The 14,597-nt window shown below is 39.1% G+C and overlaps 1 protein-coding gene across 1 annotated transcript in view; it reads right to left on the bottom strand.

Moving 5' to 3' along the window:
- The window catches only part of LOC146463206 (fibronectin type III domain-containing protein-like), a 112,853-nt gene that overhangs the window by 87,615 nt on the left and 10,641 nt on the right, over positions 1 to 14,597 (bottom strand). The window contains exons 2-6 of the mRNA XM_085084753.1: positions 9,867 to 9,943; positions 9,400 to 9,729; positions 8,607 to 8,912; positions 7,732 to 7,843; positions 6,214 to 6,416 (exon numbers count right to left, since the gene is read on the bottom strand). Of these exons, the coding sequence (XP_084940879.1) occupies positions 6,214 to 6,416; positions 7,732 to 7,843; positions 8,607 to 8,912; positions 9,400 to 9,729; positions 9,867 to 9,943 (1,028 nt within the window). The remainder of the gene's footprint in view (positions 1 to 6,213; positions 6,417 to 7,731; positions 7,844 to 8,606; positions 8,913 to 9,399; positions 9,730 to 9,866; positions 9,944 to 14,597) is intronic.

Genomic DNA, 14,597 nt, shown 5'->3' with positions numbered 1-14,597 from the left:
TCACAGCGTCTGATTAAACTATTCTCGGACAAAGCTTCAACAACAGTTTCATAAAAGAGCTTCCCAGCTTTTCCTGAAAGCTTACCTGGTTTGACAGCGAGCCGGAATAACTTACAAATGCAATTTCCAAAAGCAGCAAAATTTTTCAAAACATCACATCGAGGAATATATTTTTTTACCCCCTTAAATTCAAAAATTGGCTATAAATATTTGTGATTTGAAACGGCGGGCGAAGAAAGCGCTTTCGGTGGGTAGGTCACAGGTCAAGTTATAAGTTGTAAGTTTCATTGACTTAACGGGCGGGGGAGGGTAGCGGGGTATTTTTCCTCACAACCCACATATTTTATTAGCCGTTGACACAACTACAGCTCGTTATATCTATGAAATAAAATTCTGGGATAACAATGTGGAATTAGATAACTAATGCAATACGTGGTAAAACAAATTACCCGGCTGAGGTGCCGTGGGACCGGTGAAAATACACCACTACATAATGTTTCAGCGCTTTACAGCACTGTAATACCCGAGGAAGGTCTCACCCAAGCTGACTTAAAAATGTTTCTTAAGTCCGGAAAAGGTAACATATACTTTTAATATGACTTCGTTTTTTCTTTATCGAGACGCATATTAACATAATGAAGGGGATATTTTTTTTTCCAGGAAAGGCGATTAACCATCTGCGAACGATCGTACGAAACCTCAGGCGTTCAATAAGCCAATCTTTAGGACGTGTTTAGGTATTAAAGGAAGGAACTATATACTAGAAAATTGCAAAATTAGTGTCCGAGAACAGGCACATGTACTCATATTTCCTTGAATGTGAAAACAATAAACAGTATTCATCGATTTCTTAACCCTCACTTCTTCCTAACCACCGATCAGACATTTTCTATTCCAGCCACAGCCTTGTATTTTCTAAACAGCCCATCTGATGCATTTTGCGCAACATTGAAAAACCTAATGCTCTTAAAATTGGCGCCAAAAACTGGCGCGCTTTTCAGTTAATTTATTTCTTTAAGTCATTCCGCAAGTATCGTATTTCGCATAATTATGCCATGCCGCAGGTCATGCCACATGCCATTCCGCAAACTCATGCCTCCTTTTACCCTCACCGCTACAGATCAACAGTGGCGATATTCTTGTGTCATACGATGTTTCCTCGCTATTTACCAACGCGGCCCTAGAGGAAACCATACAGATGCTTGCTGATAAAGCTTTCACAGGTAACTGGTTCAACAAAACCCACCAATTGAACCTTAGCAGAATGGACCTTGTAGATTTTCTCAGAGCATCCACCAAAGATCAGCTGTTTCAATTCAACGGCCAACTTTACGAACAAACCGATGGCGTCGCTATGGGTTCGCCACTCGGGCCACTCATTGCCAATGTCTTCATGGGATCCATTGAAGAAACCCTAGAGCTTGCAGGAAAAATGCCTCCTTTTTACAAGAGATACGTCGATGATACTCTGACCATAATGCCGGACACAAAATCTGCGGCTTATTTTCTCCAGGTTCTTAACAACTGCCACACATCTGTGAAGTTCAGCATGGAAACAGAGGTTAATGGTCTGCTACCCTTTCTTGGAATGCAGCTCCTTCACAGAGCTCCCCAAATTGAGACCAAGGTCTACATAAAACCTACTAGCACGAGTCTTTTGCTTCACCACCAAAGTCACGTCGATATGCGCTATAAACGAGGGCTTTTGAGAACCATGCTTGATCGTGCGTATCGCTTATCATCATTAGTCCAGTCATTTTATGAAGAAAATTCGGTCAACCTGCCACTAATTGCAACAGAAGGTATTCCAACGGTTTTAGACTCAGAAATGTATCCTTAATAACATACCAAAAGTCCCAAAAAATTCCATTTGGGGAAGTTACCAAAAAACGGGATTAATTACGAAGCTCTGAGAACTGTTTTACGACGGCATGGGAACGAGGCTGACTTATGCATTTTTTATAACGCGCGTGTAAAGATCTTAAACTTAATAAAATGCAATGAAATTTCGTGTTTAAATGTTCAATTTAATGTGTTCCTAATACTTTAAGTAACAGAAGATATTGTTTTGGTGAAGAAAAGAAAAGCTGTATTAGCGAAACGCTTAATATATTGGTGAAACTTTTAATTTTGCTTTTTTGGGTAGAGTGTTGTTTTGTTTTGTGTTTGTTTTCAAGTTTACACTTGCCGAATTGATTTCGTTTATGTTAAAAAAATTAATTTAATTTAAATATGTTGAACATTATTGTGGGAAAATAAAACGTTGCGGGTTCACTAGAAGTCGGTCTTCAGGTCTTGCAGGAGCTGGCGCTTTCGCGGTTACACATGTACATTTGTGAGTGTTTGTGCTTGCCTTGCACGTTTGTAATATTTCCGTCGAGAAAAATGGCTAGAAGACGTGATTCTGCAATATTCAGTTCTGGTAAGACACACTCAAGAGTACCTACAATATTTTTCAGTTCTTATGACAGTAAATTGAATTAAGTGCACTTTTCGATCAATCCTTCTTCACACTAAACATGTGTCTCCGGAAAGAGTCGACCTGTATGAATAAATAAAACATGCACAAACACCGAGATCATTACAAAGGATACAGACGCGTAAAGCCGATTAATTGCGATTCTTTAGAAAAAGACATTGTACACTTGCGGAATATTTTCAATCAGATTTCTGGTGTTTATGCGACGGAAAAACATGCAAGAACACATCACGTGTCCAGTGTACGAGATTCTGATGTCAAATATTCTTACAAAGCATTTTCGTAAAAACAAAGTAATTTGATAAACATTTCTCAATTAAAAACTTTAGATATCAAAGCCATTAGTTAACTAAAACAAGTTAGGGGTTGCAGCTGTGCTGAAAAGCGCCCATCCACCACTTTTATTTTCCCGTACAATTTGTGGTCAGTAATTATTTTTCCCGCGAAACTCCCAACCGGATTGAATTCCGCTGGAAATTGCATACAGACAAATATAAATAGAAAAATTAGAAAGAAGCAGTACGACTTCTTGCATAATCATGTCGTTAAACCAGTGCTAGCTAAATTGTCTGCCAAAAAAAATAAATTTCTGATTGTTTTTTTTTTTTGGTTTGTTTTTTGTTTTTTTACACAAAAATTTTTCGAAAAACATAATATTTTCTAGCATATTTCATTGAACAAAAATTGCATCGAAAACCGCGACAAGGTCTATTAAGTATGCTTGGTACATTCCAAGTTGCATCCTAATTATTTTTTAGACCATCAAGAATCCTAAAATGGATGACGAAATCACTTGCGCAATTTGCCAAAAATCACTTGATAACGTAAAAGACGTCGTAACTCTTCGTGAGAAGGGAAGGGAGGGTATTAACCGGGCAAGCACAGAGCGCTATGACATCATTCAACCTGCTACGGTCAAAAGGTACACCAAACATGCCGCCGCACATACTGCCACCCAACTTACATCACCAGAGCTAAGAAACAGGAGAGTACCATTTCACAATTATCAAGTAGCCGCCGCTCTTTTGATCGCAAGACTGAAAAGTCCTTCAACTTTAAAACTGGCTGTTTATTCTGTGAAACGAAAGTTGATTTCGAGGAACCTGAAAAGAGAAGACAAGGGGGTGTGTTCAGGGTGACAACCCTCGAAACTAAAGATACTGTGTAACAATCCTGTTCCGAAAGGAAAAATGGGTGGGCAGAAGTAGTACATGTTCATGATTTGCCAGCGGCCGATGCCATTTATCATCAGGCGTGCAGCGTGAACTTCAGGACCAAAAAGCAAATCCCAATGCTATTTGCCTCAGAACATCCTGGTCTTAAGAAAAGAAAAATTGGACGAATTTTACGAAAACCCGTCAAATCAGGTGCGTACCCATGGGAGGGTTCCAGGGGTTCCGGAACCCCCCTAAACGAAACCAGCTTTTGCACGCAGTTATAGAAAAGAAGGCTGCCGATACAAAGAAAACAACGCTTTTTAGTCTACACGATGGGTCGAAAGGCATGAAGCATACGAGGTATTTTTTGACACATTACCTTCTATCGTCAGGACACTTGAGGACATCTCCCATGGACGACTGTTCCAAAACCAGTACAGCAACACTCCATGGAACTGGAATGGTGAGAGTCGAAATAAAGCGAGTTCGCTTTTAAATGCCGTATTGAGGTTTTCCTTTCTCATCACTCAAGTTACTGCTATGAAGTACTTATTGTTCGTAAAGCCCCTGAGCATTAGGCTACAGAAACACGACATTGATGTGTACGAGGCATACCGCAAAGTTGATGACCTCAAAGGCGACCTCAAGCTATCCTGAGAGCAGATTGGCACCCAGTTTTAACAATGGCTTGAGACAGCTGCTACTCTTGCAAGAAAAGTCGGCATCGAACCCTCTATTCCAAGGCCGACAGGAGAATCGCAGTAACGTGCGTGGGACGTGGAGGCAACGACGCCCGAAGAGTATTTCAAGAGGGCCCTTGCAATTCCCTTGCTAGATCACTTAGCTACCCAGAAGGACTACTGTCTCGATCAGCTCAAAGATGCACTTCAGTTTTATCGCCTCAGGTCACCGACTTTGAACTCCTCCGTTGCGCCGAAAATAGCTGCAATCTTCACTACACAACGCGGTTAAAGCTCTGGCTAAATGCGAACATGATTTCTATCCCAACACTCACAAGTTGTTACGAATCCTCTGCACGCTAGTAACCTCTTCAGAATGCCAATCTTTTAGTACTCTACGCCGATTGTAGGCTTACTTACGGGCAACTATGTATAGTGAACGAGAGTTTTTCCTTGCTCTCATAAACATCCGGTATGACCAGGATGTTGACGTTGATGTTGTCATTGAAATTTTGCTCAAAAACACCCGCGACGCGTGTTTCTCGCTGACCTTCTGTCTACTGATTGAGAAATAACAGAATCCTAAAAAAAAACTGTAAAAGAGCAGAACGTACTAGTTGACATGTCAAGAAATGCTTCTTCTAGTGACACGCGTATGCCTTATGAACGGCTGTATAATTGAACTTCCTTGAGTGACAGATTTCCGACGAGTTAGAAATTGAAACGTGCGTACGTACGTGTGAAATTTTCCTAGATAGTATTGCGAAAGCCTATTTTATTTTTGTCACACATATCTTGTTTATCAGTATCATTGAAAACGAGTTGTACCTAGTAGCTGGGTACTGTTGGACGATAATGAAATGTTATAGGATTTCTTTAGTACAGACCTTTCTGAGTGAAAATTTGAAATACTGTATGGCTTTGAGCTTAATTGAGCTTACACACGTATTAAGTAAAGTTATTTACAAGGTGAAAGTTCACAGAAGTATCTGAAGTAAAATTGATGAAATTTGGATGAATTGAGTGCATTTCTGGAGATAAATAAGCAGAATAAAACCAACTTCTGTTTTTTAACCTCGTTTCCATGTTGCACCAAATCGGGAGTTATTAGTCATTAAAATTTTGACATGTTCCCGTGCTTGGATCCTTTGGGACTTTTAGTATGTTTATCTAGATACCATTCCTTAATGATTGGCGAAGAGAAACGTTCTGTTGCAATTAGTGGCAGGTCCAGCCACAAAATGACTGGACTACATGTTGGTCGTACTTCTCTGAAGAATGTGACCGCTTGAAAGCTGTGTTCACCCGGTTGAAATACCCACAACAACTTATCAACACCACCGTTAGGAGTTTTGTAGCCTCTAAGGCTGAAGGCACTCAACCAATACCTGCTCCAAGGGGCATTTACACCAGCGCGTGGTCGAGCATAAATACCAATCTTCTTCCATTGGCAAGCATTTTCTTAAAGAACACCGTAATGTCCCTAAAGACCTTGACAGATATTTTTCTGTCCTTAAGAAGTGCATGAATAAGTTCGATTGCTTACTTTACGAAATGTTGCTATTTAGAGAGTTAACACCATCTCTCAATATAATGTCCAATCGGACTCAATTCAAGCTAAACTATTTGCGTGACATTATATATTCAGACATTATGTTAATTTTTGGGTGAACTATTTCTGACATTGACTTCATTTATTTCTATCACTTCGAACTTGATGATGGCGTCATGACAACCCCGAAACGTTGTTCGGTTTTATCGTTCATTTTTACTTGTCTATGTCTCCAGAATCGAGAGTCACATCTCACTAGGAAGATGATAACTTTTCTTTGAGGGGTACAGACTCCACATCACTTATTTCTAACCTGCACTGCAGTTAAATTCATATTACACATACCTTCCACCACCAGGCTTGTAGTTATTGGTTGAGCACTTCCTTGAGAATTGTCAGCCTCACAAGTATATGTGCCTTCATGAAATTCTCTTTGCGCTTTGACAATAATCAGCCGCCTTCCATGGAATGCCTTTGGGATCTCCATTGAGTCTTTCCCATGCAAGAGTACCACCCCATTCAGCTTCCAAGTTATATTTGGTGCACCTCTGTATAAAAGACAAATGTTTTGCTATATGCTAGTATACACCTCATAGGAACTTTCACATTAATTTGGACTATAAGAAAATAATGGTAAAAAAAGACAAAAGAAAAAATAAACAAATGTTAAAAGCTTAAAATTGCTTTGAGAAATATATTAAATGTTCCTCACTTGAGTACCAAAAGTAATAATAAGATGCCTATACTGGCATTTACGCGTGATGCTGATTCATTTATTCCAATTGTATGCTTCGCAGATCGATAAAACTATCTTTGCTAATGGAATAGTTTGAGTCACGATGATCGCGTTATGTTGTGTCCCTTGTATTTGTACTGGAAATCCATTAGTGATTACGATTTACGATAACCTAAGCTTATAAATGACCTCTTCTCAGTCTCATCGTGGTTCTACAAATGTCAAACAGAGCATAATTCCTCTGTTAGGAACTCTCCAATTGCCACCGTGTTAAATGTCGAGTGCTTCTTGGAAGCTACTCTTTCGATTTACCGCTTTTACCGCGGAAAGTGCCATGTCACGCATCAGTGACGTCGTAAACAAAATTATGCAAATTTCTGGTGAAATGAACATTTATGGTGCAATCCAACCTGACTTACACGTGATTCGAAGTTGCAGCCAGTAAAAATCACACAATTCTTTCGGGACGGGCACGGGATACGGGAAAGTTAAAAAACAGAAGGCATAGACGACGAAAGGAATGCGGTCCCGAATTTAAGACACTGGCTGACTACGTCATCCCGCGTAATTATTGTCTTCTGGTAGAGCATGTGGCAGATGATGTAGACTGAACAACATTGCGCAGCAAAAGGTAGACTCTGACGTACTTTAGTTGTAAAGTACCGTGTACCTACGTCTCCTACTAGTCTCCAAGAAAGAAGAGAAGCTGAACAAAATTCTGTGGAGCTAGATTACGATGAGATGGACAATAGAACTAGCAAAGATCAAGCAGCTGTTGCAGTGAAAAAGGACCACGTTTAATTTTTAGAATGCATTGCTGTCAAAACAAACTGTATGCCGAAGGGTTTTTTCTATAAGCCGGTCACAGATCACGATTAACTTTGACCACCCTAAGTTCCTGCAGGGCCCATATTTTGGGGGCCGGCAGGAGAGCCTTAGGACCCCCAAAGGCAAAATCCTGGTAAGAACACTGCATCACAATTTACTAATAAAACAAATTGGGAGAATAGTTGTATCATTCACAAGTAACAATCCATGGGTCTTTTGCCAAGCAACTCCTTAGGCATCTCGAGATCTAAAGTATGTAATACACTCGCATTATTCATATCTATAAGAAATACACTTACCTTCCGACAGCAAGGCAATGTAATGTTTTATTTCTTCCATCAATGGCTTTTTCTATGCTGGCTGGAAACTCAATCCATGTTGGAGAAAACAGAGTTTCAGGATCTGTTTGGCCTATGTCAACATATGTACAAATTAAAGTCAATGAATTATTTTTAGATATCTATCTATTTAGGGACACTTCAATATATTTATGGCATGACCGGGTTGGAAAATCAGAAATATATTGTACTTATTTCTTGTAGTGGCCGTTGTAAAATCTTGTTTGTTTGCTTGAATTATATTTACAGTACCTAGATTTTAGAAAGTGCTAAGTACAACCAGTTTTATACATGTAGTTAGGGCCTGATCACAGACAAGGCAAATTGAAAGGGTGCGTGAAATGAGGCCCTAAGTGACTTTTGATGTAAGGTCAAATTATCCTTTTGTTTCACAGGCAAACTACAAGGCAATTTGGAAGGAGAATCTAGCTAGGGAAGTCACTTAGAGCTTTTTTCCAGGCACCCCTTCAATTGTAATTATCAACGACTATTTTCAACTGACAACTTTTAGCGTCTGGAAATGCATTTCCACACACCTGCATGTTTTGAGGGTGCCTGGAAACTTGCTTGTAATGCGCATAAGTACATCGTGCAAAATGGCTATAAATAGACTTGAGTGATCAATGAGTTACTCACAGAAGGGGAAAAGTGACTTGCCAATAACAAAATTGCTGCCTTTGTTATTGACAACTAATTAAGTAGTTTTCTTTTTTAAAAGAAAAACTTCTTTGTTATCAACAAGGTATTTTTCACCATTTGTAGTCAAATACTTGATTCTCATTTTGTTATCGACAACTAAAATTAAGTTACCCTTAAACCCTTTTTTTGACCATTACCTGAAGGTACAGTAAGTTTCATGGCACCAGCGAAGTAAAACGTGTTTGCGGCTGACATGGTACACTGGACACCACCTAATCCGTTAATATCATTAACGTCCGCCGGGGTAACAAACAAGAAGACAAGGTCGCCATTTGGTGTAATTGCTCGTCGCTCATTCATTTGGAGCGGGATCTTAATGCCTTTACCAATCCAAGCGTAGTCAACCAAATTACTGGGTTGGCGGGCAGGACATTTGAAGGTTTGAGTCGCGCCAAGGGTAACTTGCTGAGACCAATCGGCAGCATCAGTAAATTCTCCCACAACTGCCAAAAAAATAGGCAGTTCATTTATCAAACAATCAGTGTCGCTGATTTGATTTACTTCAACTTTTGACCAAACTAAGAGACTACATGCAAGAGCCGTGCGAAAATTGTTTGACGTTCGAGAAATTAATCGTTTTCTTGACATCTGCCATAGAGATCCTCGAAAAATTTTTTCGAGCGTCTCTAAACTCAAAACTCGAGACTAGATACTCCATAACTTAGAGGATCAAGGATTGTTTCGAGTCGAGACTGTCAACTTGCATTTACACTGTACTTAACAACTTGCAAAACAAAAGGCCACCGACAATTTTGGAGGAGAAATTAATGGTGATTACAACAATTTTAATAATTATTACGAATTTAATGTATTTTCTGCCCTCTCTGGAAAGAAACATGTACATGTATGTCCTGCTATGCGAAAAAAAAAAAAAGAAAGAAAGGAAAAAAAAGGATTTCCAAACTCTTTAATTGCAACCCAATGTCTTACCTGTAACAGCAACTTGTATTTTCCTGCTGAACGTTTGAACATTAGTTTCAGTATCCTCGACGAAGCACTGATAACTGCCACCATCTGTTATACCAAGGTTACTGCCTGTCAAGGTACCATCATCACCAAGCCTTCGCTTGCCAAACTGTAATTCACCTTCAGGAATCAATGTATCGTTGTGCTTCCAAGACCATTTCAAGTTGCTTCCGATTGCACCACACGGCAATACAAGGGCATTGTACTTTCTAAACTTCACCTGCTCTGGGTCAATCAAATCATAGTTCAAAAACTTTGTGATCTGTGGAGGAGGAGGTTTTGGCGATTGCTGACCTGGAAAACAGATTTTATCCCACATACACGTAAGCCACGTTAGAGTACACACAGGCACAAGGGACACTTTTTAGGCTGAGTCACCAAGCAAAGAAACATCACTTCTAAAATATGTGAATTAAATCATTAATTCTTACCATAGGTCCACTCAGAGAGGCAAAAAAATGAAATCAAGACAAGCATCCGCCACATTGTTAAAAAGGAAAGAAAATGCCTGCAAGGAAAGGAATATTGTTTTGGTGAATAAACCTCTTCAGTCTGCTGATACGTCTGTATATCCAAAGATATATAATGCCTAAGACTGAATTTCCTGAAAAATGGTCAGTTGACCAAAAAGTGAAGCTTGGAGGGCAACTGTCAAATTATGAGGACAATCTTTGAACCAAGGGCATTATCATCTGACACTCCAGCAAGCTGTAAAGGGGTAAACGTATTTTATAATGCACCGTAAGGGCATACATGTATACTTATTTTATATAACAAGTCATGCAGTGAAAGGGTATATTCTTATTTTATAATGCACTATAGAGGGATATACGCTGTACCTATTTTATAATGTGCAGTAAAGGGGTATCCTTATTTTATAACACAGAAAAGGAGTAAAAGTTACTTATTTTATAACGCGAAGTAAGTGGGTGTACTTATTTTATAACCCTCCAATTAATTTCCAAAAGGCACACACGTTACTGCGGAGAAAACAAATCAACAACTGATGGCCACAGCTTGATTGCAGCCAAATAAATGCAAGCTGGGCTAGTCTACTTCATTTTATTAATTAAAACAGTGATTGGATAACAAAAACCATGATTAGTAATACATGTACAAGTAAGACGTCCTTTCTTTGTTTTCTTGTTCAAAAAAAAAATTGAGTGACAATTTACAAATTGGATGACTGTTATTTTCCGATAACCGCCATCTGATTTTGTGCCATGTGCCATGTTTGTCCAATAATAATGCACGGAAATTAATTCATTTAGTAGGTACTAACGTAACATACTGTAAATGAGAGGGGGGTGGGAATATTGATGCGGCGTTTGAGACAAACAATAACCATAGATGAGTACAAATTCAGAATGACGGCCCTGTGGAATTTAATGGTACAATGGCCAAGTTTCGGTTTACAAGAAAATAATAATCACTGGAGTGGTTGTAGTTTTTACATTTTATTCAGACTTAAGTTTGAAATTGTCAGATGCTAGAATTTCATCCAGATACTTGATATAGCTTTAATATAAATAAGATCAACTTTTGGAGTTTCTTTATGTAATCAGCAGACTCTAATGTTTTGAGCATTAATTTTCAATGGAAATGTTAATATTTACATATTTACGGACATTTTTTTTTGGGGGGGGGGGGGGTGGGGGGACAACCCCTAGATGTACATCCACTGAATCAAACAAGAAGGTCTCCATTGTTTCTGATTTATTATTTTATATGAAAATTAAATTAAGGATTATTTTATTTAGTCTAAAATTAAACAAGTTAACCCATAGTTAGCCTGGCAAAAGCGCATATTGCGGAAGCATTTAGCCTACTAGTTACGAGTAAAATATGACAATACGTAATGACTCATGCAGAGGAATAGACTCGATCAATATATTTTTCGTAATACGAAAACAATTTATAGACAACAACGTTTGTACATACAACATAAATACAAGGTTAGATTTTAACTTTATATGAACAAAATTGAACACAATATGTTCGTAAAATTTTGTTCCATCGGGAGACAAACAGGATCGATTCATCTGCAGTTTCAATACAATTGTGCCAATTATGCAATTATTACAGTGCAGTTGGCGAGAAACAGCAGCTCGTGTATAAAATGAAGATTGATTAGTGTGAGCTACATTACATTTTTTTCATATGATAAAAGCGGGATCACCTCTAGCATTTTTAGCTTCCGATTTCAACAAGGATACTGTTTACAAAAGTATTGAAGATGGAGATGAAACGGCGCCTAAAGACGCGTTGTAACGTCCATTGAATTGAATTGAATTTTATAGACAAAAGGAATCAGCTCTGGAAGTCGTCTTATTTTTATTGTGAAGGTCTTTAACTTAAAAAATTTAATAATAATGATAATAATAATAATAATAATAATAATAATAAAAATAGTAATAATAATAATAATAATAATAGTAATAATAATAATAACGATAATAATAATAATAATAATAATAATAATAATAATAATAATAACAAGAAGCTGTTTCCAGCTTATACTTGGGCCATATTTGACTGTGTGGTGCGCAGGTGGTGCGTAACGCCTACAATCTTTTGACAGTGATAACCTCCATCATCGCCAATTCCCCCAAATAGACAGCCTGCGAGCAAGCTCTCTTGGGGGTGGATCCTCTTTCCCCCTCCCTCCCCCCACCCCCGAGAGAGCTTGCTCGCAGGCTACCAAATAGATAGATAGATACAGAGATATAGTGAGGCAATAAGTAACCAAAATTGCATTTCTTGCGGTCAGAATAAAATGCAGGGGAAAACGACATTTGTCAAACGAATGCTTTTTATAATCAATATTAACGGCAGACTGATCCCAACGGCGGAGGTGACGAGCTTGATAGAACAAACAACAAAGGCTAGAATAACTGAAATATATTTGTTTGTTTTTTTAAAAACAAATTTTTGCCCGATATTTCGGTTTGCAATACAAACCTTCCTCGGGGGCTGAACGAAAAAGAAAAGTGAGAAACATAAAAGGATCGTTACAAAGGAAGATTTAAAATATAAAATGCGTGACAATGATTGGTTGTTTAGGACTAAGTTACAAGCGTGAGGCATATCATTGGCGTGTTTCGCCACGTCTATTTATACCAAGAGGGTCCAATGTTTTAGCTTTGTTGATTTAAAAATGTGCTTCACGAGCCTTTCTAACTGAGTCACGTTTGCTGCGTATAAGTTCAAGCGGGATTAGGTGGACGTCGTTGATTAAGTGGCCAGGTTGGTTGAAATGTAGCGAGACAGGAGTAGGGTTGATTAGTTGATGGTGATTCAGGATAGATATGCGATGCTCCCCGAAACGTTCATTAAGTTTGCGCTTTGTCTCCCCAATGTATTGGGAGTGGTACTTCTTACATTGGATTAAGTAGATGAGGTTTTTGGAATTGCAAGATATGTAGTCAGTAATTTTGCGTGATTCGTTAGTGTTGAAAAAAGTGTAGTTCGTTTGACCTTCTTGGAGAAATGAGCAAGTTAGGCATCGTGGGTGGTTGCATTTATGAATTCCAGCGGGTTGTTGATTGGAGGGCTTGTTTTGAGGTAGCTCGGAATGGACCAGGAGATCACGTAGACTTGCGTTACGTTTGTAGGCGATAACTGGTGGATGAGGGAAAACTTGTTTGCAGTTGGCGGAGGACTGGAGGATGTTGATATGTTTTTTCACAATAGATGAGATTTTGGGAAGAGCAGGATTGAAGGATATGACAAAGGGTGTTCTCCCCGTTTTTGCGGCTTTCTGTTCTTGTGGCTGTAGTGTTGCGTGACGTGGGATGGCTCGTACACGATTTGCATCTTTTTGTAGGGAATAACGGCTATAACCACGTTTGACCAGGTGCTTGATGAGTTCTTCGCTTCGTTTATCAAAGAAAGCGTCGGTAGAGGATATGCGACAGATTCGCAGGAAAAGGCTAAATGGAATAGTTTGTTTAGTGTGGTTCGGGTGGCATATAGTTTTGACGAGGTATTGGTGCTTGTCTGTGGGTTTTGTGTGGATATCTGTCTGGATGTGAAAGTTGCTAAGGTGGACTTGGACATCTAGGAAAGGGAGTGTCTGATGAGAGGAATTTGAGTATTCATGTGTAAATTTGATTCTCGCGTGAATAGAGTTTAAGTCTCTAATGAAATCTTTAAGGTGTTCCTCTCCTTCTGTTCATATCATAAAGACGTCATCGATGAACCTCCACCAAACGAACGGCTTGAGAGGAGCGTTTTCAATGGCGTGTTGTTCAAATTTACCCATGAATAGATTAGCGTATGAAGGTGCCATGCGGGTTCCCATAGCTGTCCCGTGTACTTGTAAATAGTGTTTGTTGTTAGAGGAAAAGTTGTTCATTGTAAGAATCATTCTTATGAGATCACATATACTTTCAACAGGAAGGGATTTGTCTTGACGAGTGTCTCGAAAATGGCGGCAGGCTTCGATGCCTTCGTTGTGAGGAATGTTAGTATATAATGAGGAAACATCCAGGGTGACAAGGAGGGCGTTGTCCGGTAGAGGTCCCAGTTTCTCGAGTTGAAGAAGAAAGTGTGTAGTATCTTTTATGTATGAAGGAAGAGTCTGAACAAGGGGCTTTAGGTGGTAATCGACGAACTCGGAAATGCGTTCAGTAGGGTGGCTATTGCTGGATATGGTGGGTCGGCCAGGGTTGCCATGTTTGTGGATTTTAGGGAGAATGTAGAAACGACCAGTCTTTGGATCAATGAGACCATTTTTGTGTAAACGGGTAGTGTATTCTTTGACGCGTTCGTGTATTTTGGTTGTAAGGTCTGAAGATTGTTTTTGATAATATTTAGTGTCATTGAGCTGTCTGTGGCATCATCAACATACCAGGAGTAGTCCATTATAACAGTTCAAGAGCTGTTTGTATTTGAGATAATTTGCTGATCCAGGTCTACAAGTGATCCGGCACCACTCATCGGTTTGTCGCTGTGGGATTGCAGATTTTATTGTATTCATTGCTTTTTATAATCCCCGGGCTTGATTAATCCTTACGTTTTCACCTTTCCTTTAGAGACAGGAACCATTTGTACGGTCCTAATATGTATGTGACGTCGGGTCAATGACGGATCGTAATTTTCGGTAAGATCTAGACCCAGGGGGGTACTCCCTTATATGACCTTAACGGGGACGTGCGGCC

Source organism: Pavona decussata, unplaced genomic scaffold (assembly GCF_977016875.1).
Source record: "Pavona decussata unplaced genomic scaffold, jaPavDecu1.1 SCAFFOLD_180, whole genome shotgun sequence".
Lineage (NCBI taxonomy): Eukaryota > Metazoa > Cnidaria > Anthozoa > Scleractinia > Agariciidae > Pavona > Pavona decussata.
This window is presented reverse-complemented; position numbering and strand designations above follow the sequence as displayed.